We start from the raw sequence: 16,220 nt of genomic DNA, 5'->3' as shown, positions 1-16,220 counted from the left end.
ACGAACGTGCACGCGGCGCGCGCACACCTAACTGGAATGGATATGAGCAAGCACTCGAAGAACAACAGTTACAAAGGTGAGTAACCGTCTTTTGTATCTGGTGAAGGGAAAATAGCCTAAAGGCATTGCGTTACATCAGGGGTTGGCAACCTATGGCATGCGAGCCAATTTTTAATGGCACGCTGCTGCCGCGGGGTTCCGGCCGCTGGCCCCGCTCAGCCCGGCGCCGAACTCAGGCTGGCAGGGGGCCGGGTGAGGCCGGTGGCTGGGACCCCGGCAGGCAGCAGCATGCCATTAAAAATCCTGCCCGGCCCAGCCTGCTCTTCTCTGACTCCGCCCACCGCTCTCTCCTGCAAGGGTAGGGGGCAGAAGCTCAGTCCCGCCGACTGCTGCTGTAGGGCAGCCTCCACTGGCAGCCAAGCTCCCTCTTCCCCCAGCATGCTGGGTTCCTGCCTCTCCTCCTCTCCCTCCCTGCGGCCAAACAGCTGATGGCCCTGGAGAGGGAGGGGGAGAAGCGGAGCTGGAACCTCAGCCACTGCGTGCTCGCTGCTCCGGAGAAGAGGCGGGGCTGGGGCCTTGGGGGAAAGAGGGTGGAAATGGGGCATATCCCCTCCAGCCCCCTGCCATGACTGCTCATGCCCACGACTCCAGCCCACACCCCCGGCCATCTGCCCTGACTCCTGAACCCCCCTCCCATCTCCCCAGTCCTCTGCCCTGAGTCCTGCACCCCCCTGCCCCCTGTCCTGACCCCTGCCCCACCCTTACACATACCCAGCCCCCTGCCCTGACCCCTGCACCCCCCACAATCCCAGCCCTAACTCCAGCACCCCCCACACATACCCAGCTCCCCCACACTCCATGCCCTGATTCCTGCATCCCCCGCACATACCCATCCCCACCCCTCACACCAAATGGGAGCTGCCAAGGTAAGCACTCCACACCCAAACCTCCTGCCCCAACCCTGAGCCCCCTGCCTCATTCTAGCTCCTGGCAGACCCCTACACCCCAACCCTCAGCCTGCTCTTTCACCCCTAGCCCTGTGCTCAGTGCACTCCCACCCTCAGCTCAGTGCAGAGAGAGAGGAAGAGAATGGGCTAAAACCAGGGAGAAGGTAGGTACTCACCATATGTGAGTAGGGCCGGGATCCCAGACCAGCAGTGGGCTGAGCCGTTCAGCCCGCTGCCAGTCTGGGGTCCCGGCCGCTGGTCTCGCTCAGTCCATTGCCAATCTGGGGTTCTGGCTGCCAGCCCCTTGCCAGCCGCGGTCCCAGCCAGAGGCCCTGCTCAGCCCACTGCCGGCGTAGGTGAATCGAACCCCAGGCCGGCAGCGTAAGATCAGCATTTTAATTTAATTTAAATGAAGCTTCTTAAACATTTTGAAAACCTTGTTTACTTTACATACAACAATAGTTTAGTTATATAATATATAGACTTATAGAGAGAGACCTTCTAAAAAACGTTAACATGTATTATTGGCACACGAAACCTTAAATTGGAGTGAATAAATGAAGACTCAGCACACCACTTCTGAAAGGTCACCGACCGCTGTTACATATTATAGTTTCGTTAGTCTTGACTATCTAGCATGGCTGCGTCCTGCAAGCAGTTGCCTAAAAAAAGGATTGCTTTATTTTACTACTTATTTTGCAACACTGCATCCTTACAGAGTCACCTACAACCACCATTGACCCTCATTACTGTGTTGTTTTGACTGTGTTCCAAAATCTTAAAAAGAAAACACACGTGCACAGAGGCAGAATCCATATCTGATGTTTAAATGAATAAATCAGTAGCATGCATTGTCAAACCTTTGCTTTGCTGTGCAGGTTTTAACAGTATCGTTGAGGCAAATGAATCACAGGAGCTTCGGCAAGAACGCTAATGCATTGAACAGTAAACTCAGAAGAGTGCCTGCATTGTTCTGATACAGTTCTGATTAACGTTTGGCTTTTATTTTCTAGTGGGCGAGCAAAAAATTGAAGCTTTTTTCTTCAAGAGTAAAACACAGAGCAGAGTAATCTCAGAAGAAAGAGAGGACAAATTTAGGGCTGGCCAACCTTGGCAGTGGGTTTGGGAATAATGGTTAGAGCCCTACAAATCCACAGATATCTGCTTTTTATCAGCAGACCATTTTTGCAGCTTCCAGATCAGATGCAGATGCAAATTTTGTATCTGCACACGGCTCTAGTAATGGTAGAACACTGAACTGTGTTCATATAGAATACTTTCTCTTGAAGTGACTTATCCTAGAAAGCATAAATGTGAATTTGACTTGAGAGAATTATGCCTCTGTTCTACTAAATGCACCATGGTTAAGAAACAGTTTCAAAAACTTTTCTTGAAAATGGTGTCAAGTAGCATTGCTGTTTTGGCCAGTGTGAACAAGTTGTAACTATTTTTAAATGGGGGCTGGGAAGAAAAGCTATGGAGAGTTTTCAATAACTGAACTTCTTTAAAAAGGAAAAAATATACATCTCTGCACTGGCCTCAAAAACGGTTACAAAGAACTTTTGAAAACAGGTTCTTAAAGCTATGTTAACTTGGATTTTTTTTAACTGCCTAATCTTTAAAAAATCCTGCTTCTGATAGAGCATCCTTTAAATACCATCTTGACTTTAAAAATATCACAAACAAAAAAACTCCTTTGAGAAAAATGAGGTTTTTCTGTTGCTGTTTTTCAATGAGTCTTTTAGCAAAAGAAAAACTGACTATAGAGGTGAAACAGTCCATCTGACTATACACTACGACCCTGATCTTACCAACACATACACAAATACATGAAGTTAAGCATGTAAGTAAGTGTTTGCAGGATCATGGCCTAAATGCTGTCAAATGCAACAGTTAAATAAACTGAGAACTTTTTAGCTCGTCTTTTTCACTTATCGTAACCTTAGCTGGTGGTTTTATTATAGTAGGTGCAACATTTTCAAACAGAAGTAATATTTTCCCAAATTGATAGTGTCCCTTTCACAGTACTCAATTACAGTATGAGACAGCATTTTATTTAAAAATTCAACATTTAAATATTTCAGTAGAAATTAGAGACCTTGAGTCTAAGCATATACCTAGCTTTGAGCAGATGAGTAGCCCTACTGAAGTTAAACTTAAGTTCTTTTCTTAATTGGGGCAGGGTGAGTGGGCATTTTGGTGGGGGACTAGGTTAGATTTTAACTGCCAAGTTCTCCTCTCAGCTCTATTGATGTAAATTTGGAGAATCTGGGGGATATTTTTGAGCCACTCCAGGTTTAGACTTGTGTAATGGAGAGCAGAATTTGACCCAAAACATTTGCTATGTACTTAATTATGACTCTCCCCAAAATTATTTTTCATTGTATTAAATTTGCACGATATTGCAAATAGGGAGTAGAAGTTCTAATCTAAAGGACAAAAACACTGAATAATTAAAAATGCCCTTAGAATGCAACAGATTACTATAATTTTATATGTTAAATGACATTTCAAAAATTACTAGGATTTTTTTTCTGCATATCGTTAAAATAGGTAAATTAGGCTGTTGTCCCTTACTAGCTGAAAATGAACATTCATGCTATAAACAGAAAAATTTCAGTGAGAAATTACATCTTATATCTTCCTCTACCTGCTTAAAATAAAATAATATAAATGTTTAATTTGTTTTCAACAGCATGCCGTCCGAAAAATGGTGCTGTCGTTATTGCTGGCTTAGCCATTATGGCTCTTACAGCACTTGTTGGCCTAATTCATGCATTTCTTATGGGTAAGTAGCACCTAATATTTTTTTATTACATTTTTTCTGGTGTTTTAATCTGAATGTTCAGAAGAACTGTTCCCTGACTTCATTTCTTTGGAGGTGAAATTAATTGTATTTAAAAATAGCATGTTACAAGTTACGTTGTTTTAAAAAAATACAGGCCTCTCAACTCCAAACACCAGTTTCCTTTTCTCCACTAATCTGTGACATATTCCCCTCCCTCATGTGAACCCTCCTCTCCAAAAACCTTTTTCCTTGAGGAGTTGGGAGACTATCTGGTAGATATTTTGTGAAGGGAGCTCCTGGAGTGAACAGTGTGGCCCACTTATGCTTTTTCAAAGCCAAACTTCTGGGAAAATTCTCTGGCCAGCAAGATAATTCTAGAATTGATTTTAGTAACATAGCCTGATTTGTATTTCAGTCTCATTGCATGAATTGGTCTCCTCATCCAGTACTGACATCAGAATAAACTAATCAGAAAAGTATATAATCTAATGATGTGCTTTTGGAATATACAATAAATACCTGTAAAAAACAAACTTCTTTAGGAACTGGACCCAAGGGGGTGACCAAAAAGTGAGTAGGTAAAATGACCCAGGCAGAGGGAAACTTAAATGCAGAGGGAGAATTGAGGTAAGTGGGAGGGATTAGTTTGGGAGAAAAACTTTTTTTATTCGTGTGTATTAGATGTAGTTATGGGGCAAATTCTGCTTCTGGATATGTGCAGACTGGAAGCTGTGGGGCTGATCTGTAATATGTTCTTTATTTTGTATGTGACTTGGTAATTGGGATACATACAGTATGGTAGGGGTAGGCAACCTATGGCACACGTGCCAAAGGCTGCACACGGGCTGATTTTCAGTGGCACTCACACTGCCCAGGTCCTGGTCACTGATCCAGGGGGCTCTGCATTTTAATTTAATTTTAAATGAAGCTTCTTAAACATTTTAAATACCTTATTTACTTTACATACAACAATAGTTTAGTTATGTATTATAGACTTAGAGAAGGAGATTTCCTAAAAATGTTAAAATGTATTACAGACACGCAAAACCTTAAATTAGAGCAGTGGTTCTCAAACTTTTGTACTGGTGACCCCTTTCACATAGCAAGCCTTTGAGCGCAACCCCACCTTATAAATGAAAAAAACACTTTTTTTATATATTTAACACCATTATAAATGCTGGAGGCAGAGCAGGGTTTGGGGTGGAGGCTGATAGCTCATGACCCCCCCCAGGGGTCCCAACCCCCCGTTTGAGAACCCCTGAATTAGAGTGAATAAATAAAGACTCAGCACATCGCTTCTGAAAGGTTGTTGACCTCTGCTGTATGGGTATATGTGATTATTGAAATGTTTATGGTATTCAGATGGTGAGTTAGTTGAATAGCAAAGCTGCTAGGAAACTAGCAGGAAGGCAATACAGTGACTCTAGATAAAGCACTTCCCCAGAAGCAAGGGTGGAGGTCATTAAGTGACATTGCTTGAGCAGTGAACTAGGAAGCTACTACTTCCAGGCTCCAGACAAAGTTACAAGACTTGTTTTGCTCAGGCTAGAAGCCAGAACAGTTCAAAAGGGCACTGAACTGTTAAAAGTTATTCTCTAGAGGGGCAGGCAGTTGCCAGGCAGCTGTTTGTTGAGAGAAGACTGACAGAGGCCTGGTCTACACTACGCGTTTAAATCGATTTAAACAGCGTTAAATCGATTTAACGCTGTACCCATCCACACTACAACGCTCTTTATATCGATATAAAGAGCACTTTATATCGATTTCTGTACTCCTCCCAGACGAGAGGAGTAGCACTAAAATCGATATAAACATATCGGATTAGGGTTAGTGTGGACGTAAATCGACGTTATTGGCCTCCGGGCGGTATCCCACAGTGCACCACTGACTGCTCTGGACAGCAGTCTGAACTCGGATGCAGCGGGCAGGTAAACAGAAAAAGCCCCGCGAACTTTTGAATTATATTTCCTGTTTGCCCAGCGTGGAGCTCTCTGATCAGCACGGGTGGCGATGCAGTCCCAAATCCAAAAAGAGCTCCAGCATGGACCGTATGGGAGATACTGGATCTGATCGCTTTATGGGAGACAAATCTGTTTATCAGAGCTCCGTTACAGAAGAGAACGAAATGCCAAAGCGTTTGAAAAAAATCTCCAGGCTACACAGTGCTGCATGACAAGTGTAACGGAAAGCCAAAGAATCAAATGGACGCTCATGGAGGGAGGGAGGGGGTACTGAGGACTCCAGCTATCCCACAGTCCACAGCAGTCTCTGAAAAGTATTTGCATTCTTGGCTGAGCTCCCAATGTCTGTAGGTTCAAACACAGTGTCTGGCGTGGTTCAGGGAATAGCTCCTCAGTTTCTTCCCCCCCATCCACCCACGTGAAAGAAAAGGGAAAGAAATCATTTTCTTGACTTCTTTCAATGTCACCGCTATGTGTACTGAATGCTGCGCTGGTAGAGACGCGATGCTGCAGCAGTGAAGAGCAAGTATCGCTCCTCTCCCCTCCCCGGTGGTAGACGGTGCAATAGGACTGGTAACATGTCCTTCATGAACCCCTGAGTGCTCCAATGCTTTTAACTGAATATGGGGGCGCCTGGGTAAAAACAGGAATGACTCCTGGTCACTCCCAGTAGATAGGTACAGAACGGCTGAGTAACCGTCTTCATCATAGCAACTGGGGGCTGAGCTTCAATCAGCCCCTCCCTTTCCCTGTGTAAAGAAAAGATTCTGTACTGCCTGGACTGTCATAGCCCCGGGAGGCTGCCTCCCCCTCATTTTATCTCACTAACAAGTCTCTGTTTCTTATTCCTGCATTCTTTATAACTTCATGACACAAATGGGGGGGGACACTGCCACGGTAGCCCAGGAAGGTTGGGGGAGGAGGGAAGCAACGGGTGGGGTTGTTGCAGGGCACCCCCTGTGAATACTGACACGGAGCAGCTGTGCTCTGATACACTGGTCCTCTAGTACACTTGCCCCTTATTCTAGGCAGGACTGACTCTATTTTTAGAAACCATAAAGGGAGGGATTGACTCGGGGAGTCATTCCCATTTTGCTTTTGCGCCCCGGCCGATCTCAGCCAGGGGCACTCATGATAGCAGTGGACAGTACAGAGGGGAGGGGGAGAGATAACCAGTCATCTCATTGCCAGTTTACTCCTGGCAGTAGACGGTACAGAACGACTGGTAACGCATCTCTGCTATCATGCAAAAGCAAATGAATGCTGCTGTGTAGCGGCTGGAGTATCGCCCTCTGTCCGCGGCATCCAGTACACATACGGTGCCGGAAAAAAAAAAAGCTGAACGGCTCCATGGTTGCCCGTGCTAGTGGCGTCTGCCAGGGCATCCAGGGAAAAAGGCGGCGAAAGGAATTGTCAGCTGTTGTTTTCCGGAGGAAAGGAATGTGATTGACGACATTTACCCAGAACCACCCGCGACAATGATTCAACCCAGAATTCCAAGGGGCGGGGGAGATGCGGGAACTATGGGATAGCTACAGAATAGCTACCCACAATGCAACGCTTCAGAAATCGACGCTAGCCTCGGACCATGGACGCACAACACCGAATTACTGTGCCTAGTGTGGCCACGTGAAATCGAATTTATAATATCAGTTTTATGAAACCGGTTTTAGCTAATTCGAAATTATCCCGTAGTGTAGACGTGGCCAGAGACAGACATTCTGCATGATGGTCTGAAGAAACAAACATGCCTGGCCCATTAACATAGGGTGGTGAGGATTAGAGTAAAACAGAAGTACACATAGCCCCTTTGCTGTGTTAAAATTCTTTGATTCTTATATTATACTGTGCTCCTGCTAAGATTAAACAATGGTTTGTTCTGGTCACCTGTATTAACCATTGGTCACAAGCTCTCAAAATGAAGACTTGCAAATGCTGAACCCCCTTGGGCCTGCTAAGTTATCATTGTTCATACCCTGGGTACTCTACTTTGGACCTGGCCTAACAGTAGGAGAATCAGAGACTTCCATCCCAGGAGGTGTAAAGGCATGGAGCTTGACACCTGAGGGGTGAACCGAGAGAGACCAGAACAGGCAACAGAGTAACCCCAACACAACTTCCATTGACAGAGTTTGGCTTTGATGCAACATGCTAATCTAAACTATTTAGCTTCACTTTTGTGGTTTTTATATCACCAGATTGTGCTGCTACAGTTTTATTAGATATGGTTTTGGGAGGTAAGGAGTAGATTTTATTACAGCGAAATCCCATTGCAACATCATCATTCATGTGATAGATTTTTATGCAGTGAGCTGGCCAAGCAAATGTATCATTGTGGAAACAATACCCTCCCCCCAACACAAGAGTGCTATAGTAACAATAACAATGCTCTTGTGTAATGCTTTTTATTCATGATCTCAAAGTGCTTTAGCTGAATTAATACACAGAGCACATGTGCTAGGAACATTTATCCCCTCTTCAGAAGAGTGATGCAGTCTTCTAGAATGTACAAATCGCACAAAGTAGTTTGGGATAAATAACTAAGGATGTGATTCCTTCTAACTATTGTTGCTTTCCTCCAACTTTTGTCTTTTTCTTCAATTACATGTTGGATTCTTTTATATAGCTAAGAACATGCTCATTTTTATGTTCTGTAATATTTTTAGGTTCCAGCAAGAAAGATCAAGCTTCAACGGTAAGCTTAATAATAATAAATTTGGGGTAATTAGATGAGGTATGGTAATGAGATACTGAGCCTGTCACCACTGGTTTGAATTCAGACCAGGCTGCTAGCAAGCAAAAGTCACTGCTATATGGTAGCTCTTCAGTAGTTTGTGTTAATTGAATTGGTGGTTGTAGTCCAGTTCCTGATGATCTACTTCCAGATATCTGTAATTGGTCCCCTTGCTGGCTTACTTATCTGACAGGCCAAGGATTTGAATGGAAACAGAGCTATCCTATCCAGCTCGAGTTGGAAGGACCATTGGGTGGTCAGGCTGTCTAAGGAAGCTTCCTGTTCCACTGACCATGCTGCATATTTTGTGTGGCTGTATGGATACCTTCAGTTGACAGTGCACCCTTTGTTGGCATTAATAGATGTATAAACATTTAATAAACAAGATTTCAGTCTGTCTGTAATAAATTATTCCCACACACACACACACACACACTTTTTTTCATTGTCACAGTCTCTTTCACACGGAAGGTCTAACACTTTTGGGTTCCCAGCTACACAAATGCTATATCCTTTATAATTTTCTTTACAATGCCCCTAATATTGAAGAGGCCATCTGAAAGCAGAGTGGCTGTTATCTTTAGTCATGCAGAATAAGTGTATGTTTTTGAATCTTTCTAAGGAAGGTAATCCTGGTTTTGCAGCCTGCCTTTTTTTTTTTTTTTTTTTTTCCTTTTAAATATACTAGGTCCAATTGCCTCCAAAAATTGTGGTTACCCTGTTTTCCAAAGGGTAATCAAATACAAACTGGCCCTTTTTACAGCTGCAATCAGAATCCCTATAATTTTGGATGTCTAATTACTGGATGGACTTATGGCTCGGTGCCCCAGCATTTGGCACTGGATGATTCCAAAGAGAGACAAACAAATTGTTTTGTGGGTACAGTAAAGTACACAGCAGTCTAGAGATGCAATGAAATTCTAGTCTGAAAATCAGGTTTAGGGTTGCCTGCCTCCATCGAGAAATTCAGCACCTATTGCTGTGGGTTAAAGGAGTTTATAAAAAGACGTGCAGTTGCTTTTAAAATTAAAAGTTTATTTTATTCTTTATAACCAGAGGGCTATGGTAACCTTGCACTCAGAGACCTGTGATTTATTTTTATTAGGGGCACATTTCTAAAATAATTCTTGACACTTTCTTGAGGCCCACAGGAAAAGGGCGTGTATTTGAGACTGACAACCTTAATCAATTTCCTTTTAAAATCTATCAGGTTTCCAGTCTGTCCATATTGCTTTGCTTCTGGTTAGTTCCCTACTAGATAAAATGTAAAAGTATTTGGGATGTCTCCTGTAGAGCTATTAACTCGTACTTTTTAATGTTGGTGCTGTTTGCTTCTTGCACCAATGATCAGACTGCGGAGAAAAGTCATTGCTGCTTCACTTACAAGTAGTGTGTCTCATTGTGTATCTCTTGCCACCTGTACACATTTCACTAGGAAAATGAGGTTCCTGATGTGGTTGGAGATAACATAAAGAGAGTGCAATTATTGATGGATTTGTTTTTCATAACCATAGTTACTAATCTTCAGCTTCTTTCATTTTTGTAGAATCACTACTTACTGTATATGTCAATTAGAGTAATTTAACTGTGGCGAGCCAAAAATAGACGTGAAGGCTTTTTACATATATATATAAATATTTTTAAATATTTTACAGAAAGCTGTAGAAGAACCACTTAATGGTAGGTGGTAATCAAAATCTTATGTTTTTACTTAAGGGATTATACAAAGCCTTTTAGAGATGGGTCACAGTTTTGCCTAGCACTGAGTGCTATTGCTTTGAGTAAAATGTCTCAAATTATCCAGCTCCCTGAGCCACTAAGAGTTTGATGTATCACTGTTGTGTGATGCCTGCAACTCTGGGCGTAAGGGAGTGTTGTGTACTGTCTACACCTGCTAGCCATTGATTGCTGACTGCTTTAGAACAAAAGTAGCATCATAATTGGAACAGTATCCCTGTCTGCTTTGCAAAAAGGCCACCTCTTACTGAGGAAAAGGGATGTTCCTCCAGGAAGTCTGTTTTTGAGCCAGTATTCTTTATGAGGTGCATTTACGTAGGACAAGGGACTTTCACAGTGGGGTAAGGCAAAATCTCACTCCTCTTCTCTGTGATCTCTTGGGTTTGGGAAGACCCATGGTGGTGGGGTAAAATGATATGGGAAAGAAACACTGCTAATGCCTGGTGTGGGGGATTTTTACAGTGGAAGAAGGGTGGCCCTGAAACCTGTCTTCCTTAGGCTTTTCAGAAATTCATTAATTGGCATACTGGGAAGTAGTGACGTCTCAACACCTATTTTAAAACTAATCAATACTAATCATGTAACATTTCTAATTATTTGCTTGGCTAATTACTAATCCTCTGCTTGACTTTTAAAGATGCAAAAGGAGTGATGTTAGAATGATGGTGAGTCGAATGTTACCTGCCGCTGCAGATTTTGATCAGTTAATTAACATTTACTGTGGGATTTTAAAATTAAAAATCACTTATACCGAGGATGCTGCTAATATATGATACAGCATAGGATATGGATCGCATGAAAGGTGCAATCTTTTAAGTTCTGTTGCATTGTACTGGAATGTTATAGGTGACCTGAAAACACATGCGTTTGTATCCTTTTTTTTTTTTTTACTGCTTTATGATATATGGTATAAAGAAGGATTGTGAAGGGTGTGTAGGATTGTTTAAATATTGGACTATTTCTGCTATATTTTATCTTGGAAATAGCAGAAATGTCAAGTATTACCATCTTTGTTTAGCTGAAGTCTCCTTTGTAACAATCAGAGATGCAAACTGCAACCTCTCTTAGCTCTTACCAGAAGGGCTAGAGGTATCGAATCATGAACAAAAGAGAGCTCCCTTGCCCTCCCACCAGTTGTTAGGTGTGTGAATTAAATAGGTGTTAACAAAAAACACTTTCCCTTTCAGTTGATCAAATATCACTTTGTGATGTCATAAGCTTCCTAATACTCCTATCATCTATAGAGTCTACCAGTAAAAAGAGGGTAAACAAGAGCTGAATTTATAATGTACAAAACAAGCAAACTTTTTACGTTTTTTCCCCCCTGGTTGTGAGGGAAAGGGTGTGTATAGACCTTTAAGTCTCCTTTATGGACTGTAATGGGCCAAAAAGAGGGGAGACACTCAATGATTTTCCTCTCTTTTGCTGATTATAGTTAAAGGGACATTGCCAAGTAGTGTGGGCCCAACTTTTAGACTTTGAAGGTTTTTCTTTTTAAAAACAGAGTATTTTTTCAAGAGTATAAAAAGTGAAATGAAAAACTACATTTGATTTTAAGCATTCTCCTGTTTTGTTGGAAACCCAAACAATCACTTTTTAACAGGAGATTTAGATCCAGAAAGGTGACTATGGACTATCCAAACAGAATGATGTTCAAGAAGTTAAATAAAAAATTATTAAATGTCATTTTTATATCTCTAGCAATTGTAATAATCAAATATGGGATTAGTAGTACAAAGAATATCATGTATTAATTTGACTGTCATTTAAGGTTGTGTTACATTTTCAGGTGTAATTTGTTCTCAGGCTTGAACATGCATATTATTCCTCCACTTAGAAATTATTTTATTTTTTTATCTGACACTTGGTACAAAAACTTAATAGTATTTGGGGGTAATGCTGTTGGTTAAGTAGCATTTTTATTTGTCAAATTAAAAAAAATTGCCTTTTGACCAATTAAATTTTAAGGTTTTTTTTAAAAAAAAAAATTATCATGGTGCATTTAATTTTCTGTTTACTGATGTATTTATTTGAAAAACTAGCTTAACTTAAAAACTAAGCTAGTCTGGTGACCATATATTTTATCTGCTTTGACTGGTATTGCTACAGTTTTCCCAATACATTAGTTGCACACTGATATCTTACTGACTATACACTGGTGAATCTAGCACTTTACCCAGTGTGATCATGGTAGCAATTTGAGAATGTTTGCTGAAGCTGTGTTACCATATGAACTTGTAGAGTGACAAAATTGCTTTAATACAGGTAATAGCTTTTTTTGTTTTAGTTTTATGAGGTACACGTTTTAGCAAAGAAGTGTTGAGCTAAGGCAACCACCAAACATTTTAAGAAAGAAATGCATACCCCTGCTAGAGGAAGATCTCCACAATTTAGTAGTGTCCTGAGTATGTATGCTCAGACATTCTATAGTGTCTCTGCACTGTTTGACTTCATCAAGTAGAGAATTCCCTTGGCTTTGTGGGTTTGTCACCTGTTTAAGTTATTGTTTTAATGGTCCATGTTCTTATCTTACATGTAGACTACCTATTTTTCTCCTTGTATTCCTTCTTCGTGCTAGTGTGTTATATTTCCTGCTCTCGCATACCACCCACATAAGTACTAGGAGACACTATTTCTACTTTCGCTGCCCCTGGAGACTTAGAAGGCCAGTTCAAAGAACCTGCCAGACCCTGAGTCTAGACAGAACTCTACATTATTAGATGGAGGTGGTTTCAACCAATTTTATCTTTGTGCAGAGCACAAATGGAACTAGAGACAGCCAGTAAGATGATTGTCTGATGCTAGTTTTTTGATACTTATAAGCTGGAATATTAAATTAAGTACAATATACTGCTGAATTTCTGTAACTCATGGCTAAGCTGTTGTGATTCATCCAAGTACACATAAGGACTGCTTTCTAAACCAGTAGGAATGCATCTGCTCATATGAGACAATGAATAACTTTACCAGCATCCCTGAAAGTGATAAAATATGTTAGTTGTTTGGTATAACTGAAATAAAGACTGGGGAGGGGGGGAAGGCTCTTTCATAGGAAGTATCTGTGCTCCTGCTTTGGAAAGCAACACTTTCTTTTCCCTCAGCAGTGATCTAACACAAGCAGACCATTATACTGTGTGAAGTTCTGTCATCTACATTTTTTTTAAATGTCAATAAAGTCAGACAGCAAAATGGCGTCAGTGCAACAAGCTTTCACTTCTGAAGGCGAATTCTGCATTGACAGACAATTTTAAATGAATTGTTCAATGTTTTCCTGGGCCCTGTTTATACAAATCAAAATTCTTCACTCCATATCTGGGTGAAGACTTTTAAAAACACATAGGTTAGTTAGGCACCTGCTATCTGTACCTTTAAAAAATCACCTCCTAGAGTAACAGGGATTTTACGGTCAAAACTGAGATACGATGCCAAGCTGTGCTGAGAAATTATACCCCAGTTGTTTTTACTATACGTGGCTCAAGCCAATACTAGCCACTCTTGCTTTTATGAGTGAATTTGTCTACATTTTAGAAAAATTGTAAAGTTTGAATTTAATTAGGCAGCACAAAGTGTAGGTGATTGTGGGTGATGTTAATCAAAACACTCTTGAATAATAGTTTTGTTTTGTAATTTTCCAGCATAACTAACTGGCGAGAGTGACAGAATCTGCTATAGAGGTGGTGATATGTGAAAAGAAATACATTTGTTTATACACCGTGGCCTTTGATGATGCACTAGTGAAAGAGAAGAAAATCAGGAACTTGGCTGTTTTGCACGTTTGGAAAAAAAAATGCTAAAATGATTTACATGTAATTTTATAGTTACAGCAGCGGTAGTTCCATTCAAGAGAGAGAGTTGTTTTTTTCCCCTGGAGTCTGTGTTAAAACTGGGCCAGGTCAGTGACCAAATGATACTAGCACTATGCTCCTGGAACAGACCTTTGTGATAATTTAAACAAATTGGTATTGCATGTTTCTCTCCTTCTCACCCTCTCTCCCTTCAAATATTAACAAAAATCCACTGTCGCTACTATGAAGTTAAATATGCTAAAGGTTGTAATTACATTTAGATTAGTGGGGTTTTGTGTGTGCACAGGCAAGATATGTTCATGCTTATATGGTATGAATAGAAAGTGGATGTTTGTACAAATGTTACTCTTTTCACTTTCAATGTATGTATTATTGAAAACAATGGCACTTGCCACACTGAAAAAAACTGCTTAAACAAAGCCTTGCCTTTTTTAATGATTACCCAAGTTCCCCCTACTCCCGCATACTATAATAGTCTCCTTGTATATATAGTAGTTGTATGGTGTGCTTCGATTACTGATATTTTAATCTGATGTTTTTTGTGCCTCTTGTTGTAGTCTTGATTAAATATTACTCACCCCGAGTCAAATTCAGCACTGCAGTTGTTGGGCACAATACCCATTGATTTCATTGTTGAAGGTACCCTTAATGTTCATATGATATAGTCTGTAGTACTGAAACCAGTCTCAGGCTTTCTTCTTTGCAGACTGAACCTCTTGATGCTTTCAGAAAACAGAATCATCAAAGTTAGCAGCAAATCTGCATTTTAAATCTGCCTCGTTATTACCAAGAATATATGCATAAAAAATGAGCTGTTACTTCATGGGATCCTGCTACTGACTTTGTGATATTGTCATTATATCATAAACAGAAGACTCTTTCAAACAGGGAATAAGTAAATTCAGCTTCTGAGCGTATAAGTTTTACATGTAAAAATGTATTAAAACCTATTTAGAATCATTTCTTCATGTCTTATGTAGTCTGTGAGGCCTTGCTGACAGCTATACTTTGAGGGTTCACCCACTGTAACTAGTAGGAAAGCAGTGTTCTATAGTTGTGACTATAGAGAGCCAGGGCATACTGCAGTTTGATATAGAGACCATGGAATTAACTTGGAGGGTAGGAGGAGGGAAGACAGACTGATCCTACACTCACGTGCATAGGCCCCATGTGAGGACTGTAGGATTGAGCACCTCAGCTAACCCACTACACCCTTACAGAAGTCAGTGGGATATTCTCATGTGTAAATGTTAGGGAGTATAAGTTTGTATTTGCTTTGTAAGGATCTAATCCATATTGCCTTAATTTTTTAAAGGTGTGTGGTTTGGGAATGTGGTGTAGCATCAGGGTATTCATAGAGAGTTGAAATCTATATATATTAGTCCTTTGGTTAAGCCTCCCCCATTAATCAAAATAGTCCAAGTAAGATAGTATGGATCATTAATAAGAGGCAATCCAGGGACTTCCCTAACATTTATGCATGGGACTCCTCATCTATACCCCTCTAGTTACTGATATCCTCTAGTAGTTAATAGCAGCTCCACGAAGTAGCAGGCTTTGAAATTCTGTTTTGCCTTACTCTTAATATAGCTTTATAATCAACTGTAAGCAAACTGGAATTTAGCAGCCACTGTTGTGGTGAAGTCAAATTCCTTCAATAAAATATTACCAAAAAAATTCAGTACCCAGTACTTGTCTATTAATCATACTGCTATATGCGAAGGCTCTGCTTTGGATTACTTTTGGGAGCCAGTTAAAAGTGGGTTAGTTAATTTCTTAAAGTCACTTCACGCTACCTTCCCTCCAGTAAAAACCAAAGTTGTTTAAATGACTGATTCCTCTGTGTGTGTGTGTGTGTATATATATAAACCATATTCTCATGATTTGGCATTTTGGATATCTGCAATCTTTACCCAAGTGGTGTTATTTATGAACATAACTTTGTAAATATTGCATTATTATACTTAAAATAAAACCATGTTAAGCTGTTTGAGAGTCTTTATTCTTTCCACAAATGACTACTGGTGTAACTGCTCTTTAAAGGCATAATTTCAGGGATTATTAGCCACTGTGATGGAAAAGCAGGCCATGTAAATTGTGAAAAACACTGTTGAATTAAGTAATTCCAATATACCCTAACCAAACCTATTTTGTATTGAAATCATCATAACTGGAAAATTAGTAGCACTTTTATTTTTAACAAATACTAATGTCTGAGCATTTAATACCACAGTCTCGTGTCCTTAA

At 40.7% G+C, this 16,220-nt stretch overlaps 1 protein-coding gene across 5 annotated transcripts in view; it reads left to right on the top strand.

The window, feature by feature from the left end:
• CD47 (CD47 molecule) overlaps positions 1-15,963 on the top strand; it is a 64,876-nt gene extending 48,913 nt beyond the window's left edge. The window contains exons 7-11 of one of the 5 annotated variants that reach the window (XM_032780264.2): positions 3,643-3,735; positions 8,363-8,391; positions 10,086-10,110; positions 10,805-10,832; positions 13,803-15,963. In XM_032780264.2, the coding sequence (XP_032636155.1) occupies positions 3,643-3,735; positions 8,363-8,391; positions 10,086-10,110; positions 10,805-10,830 (173 nt within the window). In that variant the 3' untranslated portion in view covers positions 10,831-10,832; positions 13,803-15,963. The remainder of the gene's footprint in view (positions 1-3,642; positions 3,736-8,362; positions 8,392-10,085; positions 10,111-10,804; positions 10,833-13,802) is intronic. The other 4 variants (XM_032780265.2, XM_032780267.2, XM_032780266.2 and 1 more) reach the window with 4 other exon arrangements.
• Positions 15,964-16,220: the final 257 nt, after the last annotated feature.

This window comes from Chelonoidis abingdonii, chromosome 1 (genome assembly GCF_003597395.2).
Source record: "Chelonoidis abingdonii isolate Lonesome George chromosome 1, CheloAbing_2.0, whole genome shotgun sequence".
Classification (NCBI taxonomy): domain Eukaryota; kingdom Metazoa; phylum Chordata; order Testudines; family Testudinidae; genus Chelonoidis; species Chelonoidis abingdonii.
The sequence above is the reverse complement of the archived record's forward strand: the minus strand, read 5'-3'. Positions and strand labels throughout refer to the sequence as shown.